We start from the raw sequence: 3,399 nt of genomic DNA on the forward strand, positions 1-3,399 counted from the left end.
CCTGCGGCCCCCCCGGCCCGCCGGTACATCATTTACCGGCGGCTGTGAACGCCTGGCACTTGAGCTGACTCCTCCGCCGCAGCCGAGGGTACAGCACCAGCTCATTCATAAGCCTCAAGAAATATCGCTGTATGAAAACGTAATGAAAATTATTCAGCTAATCTACTTTAATAACCCGACTTTGGGGCCTCTCTGTGCTGCAGACAGTATAATAATTTTTAAAATATTAGCTGTCATTTCCGATCAGTCCTAGGGAGGCAGAGGAACTCGGCACACGACTTCATCGGGGCTATTAATTCACCAGCCTCGGACCCGTAAAGAGAAGCGACGCAGCGCTCACGGGGGCACAAGTCTCCTGGGCGCCCGGCCATGGTGGCAGAGGGGCACGGCGAGGGGCAGAGACCCCCCCCAGCCACCCCCACGGGAGATTCCCCCCGCTTTGCCTGCCTCGGCTGCCTTTTTTCTCTCACTCTTTAGGTTTTTCCCGATCTACACAGTGAACCTAATGCATCCCAGCATAAGCAAAGAGCAATAAACATGCTACAAACTGGTGAGGAACAGGGGGGAGCTTTTTAGTACCCAACAAGCAAGATTATAACGCACCGGGATGGAGCCGATATCCCTCAGTCCCAGAGGTGTCAGCCCACGCCTTATTTTACTGTCATTCCCCTCCACAAGATGCTCCACAGAATTGGGGGTGACATAGGGGACCCCCAGCGCTTGCCATCATGGGACTGATGGCACCGCAGCCGTGGGCAGGGCGAGCCCAGCACTCACCTCCGCAGGACAGGGATTCCGAGGTTTTCCACCTCTCACAGAAGAAAATGCTGCTACGCTCTTGCCAGTTCTGTGCAGCAAGTTTAATTGATCAAGGATGAGTAGAAAGTATCAAAAATCCCAGCAAACTGCTTCAGTGTGTACAAAACTCGCTGTAGAATATAAAATGCTTTAAAAATATCCCAAAGAATCAGATCTGCAAACTTTTTAAGTTAAAAAAAGATTCCAACATGCCTAAAATATAGCAACGCTTCACAAAAATAAAAAAGTCCTGTGGTCGTGACGCGTGGTAACAAATACATTCGCTCTCCCCAACTTGTGCGGATAGAGCCGCGTGGCACCACCGGCGCTCACGGTAATGCCCGGTGATCCTGGCGGACAGCAAGACCTCCTGGTTTGGTGAGGTGACTAAGAGGGGACCGGGCTCACAACCCACCGTTGGAGAGACATGGGCATCCCTGAGGTGGCACTGCCGGGAGAGCTGCGGTGGTCGACACAGAGACTAGCCACTTTGCCGCAGCCGGTGGGCAGCCTCACTGGTAGAGGACCTTCACACAGAAGGTTTCCTCATTCTTGTCCTCGTGGTCGTTGATATGAATCAAGATCTCCTCCTCACCCGCGCTCTGGCTCGGGGCGAAGCGCAAGCCGATGGTGTACACCTCCCCGCCGGCGACCTGCGGGAGCAACGGCCGGCGACCTGCGGGAGAACGGGCGGGAGGAGAAGCGGCAGGACCCGGCAAGGATCCCTCGACCTGCTCACCCTCCCTGGGTTAGCATGGCCCTCCCACGGCAGCATACCACACATCTGCCGAGCATCGTGCCACGCATCTGCCGAGCATCGTGCCATGCACCGCGTGGTCCAGCTGGACGAGGGCGGGGGTCTGGCAAAGGGGGGACCGGCGGCAGGAGGACGTACCTCGAAGGAGTCTTCTTTGAACTGTAGGAGGTCGGGCCGGTTGGTACCCAAGAAGTAGAGCCGGGGCGAGGGGTAGGGGTTGGTGTAGGTGATGCGCTTGTTGCAGCCTCTCCCACCTCCTGCGGGGAGCGAGATCTCGAACGCCTGCGGGTCGAGCACACAAGCTACGGCAGAGGCGGCACAGACCGCGGGGCGGGCAGAGGGAACAAGGGGTGCTCCCCCAAACCGACTGCCAAGAATTGCCTCCTGCACCGACACGCACATTGCCTTACGTCCCCTCTTTCTACACCTTAATCTCTGCCAGCAGGTATAAAGAAACCACCTTTGAGCAACAGCATCCTCCTCGCACTGCTGCTGGCACCGGCACATTCACCGAAGTAATTACGAGCCCAATCGACAAAGGGCCAGAGGAGCAGCTGGGACTGGCCAGCTCATTCTCCAACTAATTAACGGACATCCACGGGGAAAACCGTGGCACTTCCTCAGATAACACCCCGCGGCACCAGAGGCGGGCTGGCACTTGGCAGGACGCTGGGGCATCAGTTTAAATGCCGATGTGAACTTCCCCCAGTACCCAGCATTTCACGAAAATGTTTTTAAAAGGAACACATTAGCTGGGAAATCTGATTTTCTATCACTGAGGCAGGGCCTCTGCCAGCATAGCGCTAATAGAAAGCAGCGTGCTGTAGCTTTAATTTCACAACCAGGGATACTTCAGAGTTGACACTCCTCAGCAAGGGACTGCCTTCAAAACAGCCCGAAAGATATTTTGCCGCGGTCTTCAGTGAAATTATTTGAGCACCCGAGGGCTAAATGTGTGCTCAGGGCGGCAAGCGCCAAAAAAATCCCACAGATGTAAAGAGAGGAAGAAGCAGGAGACAGCCCCGGGTTATTGGCCAGACCATGACCCCTGGTCCAAAAAAAAGCGCGCACAGGCCCCCGCGTTACCTTGGAGATGAGGGGCTGACTGCAGGACAGGCAGAGCAGCCAGGAGGACACGAGCTGGTGGGATTCCACATCCACCAAGTTAAGGTAGATGAACCTGCTGCCAGCCCGCCGAGACCTCACACCTATGTGCAGGTCCTGGATGCCGTTGGCGGGGAGAAGGAAGGCACCGTCTGGATCCACCTGCGGAAACCAACAGCGGGAGCTGCGGAAGCTGCAGCCACCCGCGGCAGGCTATCGCACCGCCGCGATGTCCACCTTGGAGTATAAACTAGACCCAATCGCTCTTAAAAACCTGTGCACCACTATTGAATCCCACCTCCATGAACACACCAGGACTGGCTTCACGTCAGGAAGGATAAGAGCCGCTCGGGCAGAGCCAGCTCCTCCCCAGCCCAGGGACCCCCTCCCCTCGCAGGCTTCGCCCCAAAGACCTTTTTCTTTTGTTTATGGGACAGACGGAGTTTTTGTGCCTTTTGTTATTCACATTCGCAATTACGGCCAAACGAATTCTAAAGAAATTGTTAGTCTTCAGATGGTCTCATTAACGCAGATAATTTGCCCTCCGGGGTTTCGTGCCGATGATCCTACACATGACAGCTCTAATCAAAAGATAATTATCGCAAACACTTTACGGCAGTAAATTGTTCATAATTCCGAGTGGGCTGCCTTTCCCTTTCTGGAGGGGATTTCACCGGGCCGGTCCACACCAGCTCCTGGTCGCCACAGCCAAGAAGGACCTCACCAGCCCCGAGCCCACC

General features: G+C 55.4%; 1 protein-coding gene across 1 annotated transcript in view; it reads right to left on the reverse strand.

The window, feature by feature from the left end:
• Window positions 1-1,310: 1,310 nt before the first annotated feature.
• The window catches only part of LOC104160959 (nephrocystin-4-like), a gene marked incomplete at its 5' end in the record, with an annotated part of 5,164 nt that continues 3,075 nt past the window's right edge, over window positions 1,311-3,399 (reverse strand). Inside the window, 3 exons of the mRNA XM_009699223.1 lie at window positions 1,311-1,451; window positions 1,694-1,837; window positions 2,642-2,821. Of these exons, the coding sequence (XP_009697525.1) occupies window positions 1,311-1,451; window positions 1,694-1,837; window positions 2,642-2,821 (465 nt within the window). The remainder of the gene's footprint in view (window positions 1,452-1,693; window positions 1,838-2,641; window positions 2,822-3,399) is intronic.

Source organism: Cariama cristata, unplaced genomic scaffold (genome assembly GCF_000690535.1).
Source record: "Cariama cristata isolate BGI_N322 unplaced genomic scaffold, ASM69053v1 scaffold28784, whole genome shotgun sequence".
NCBI lineage: Eukaryota > Metazoa > Chordata > Aves > Cariamiformes > Cariamidae > Cariama > Cariama cristata.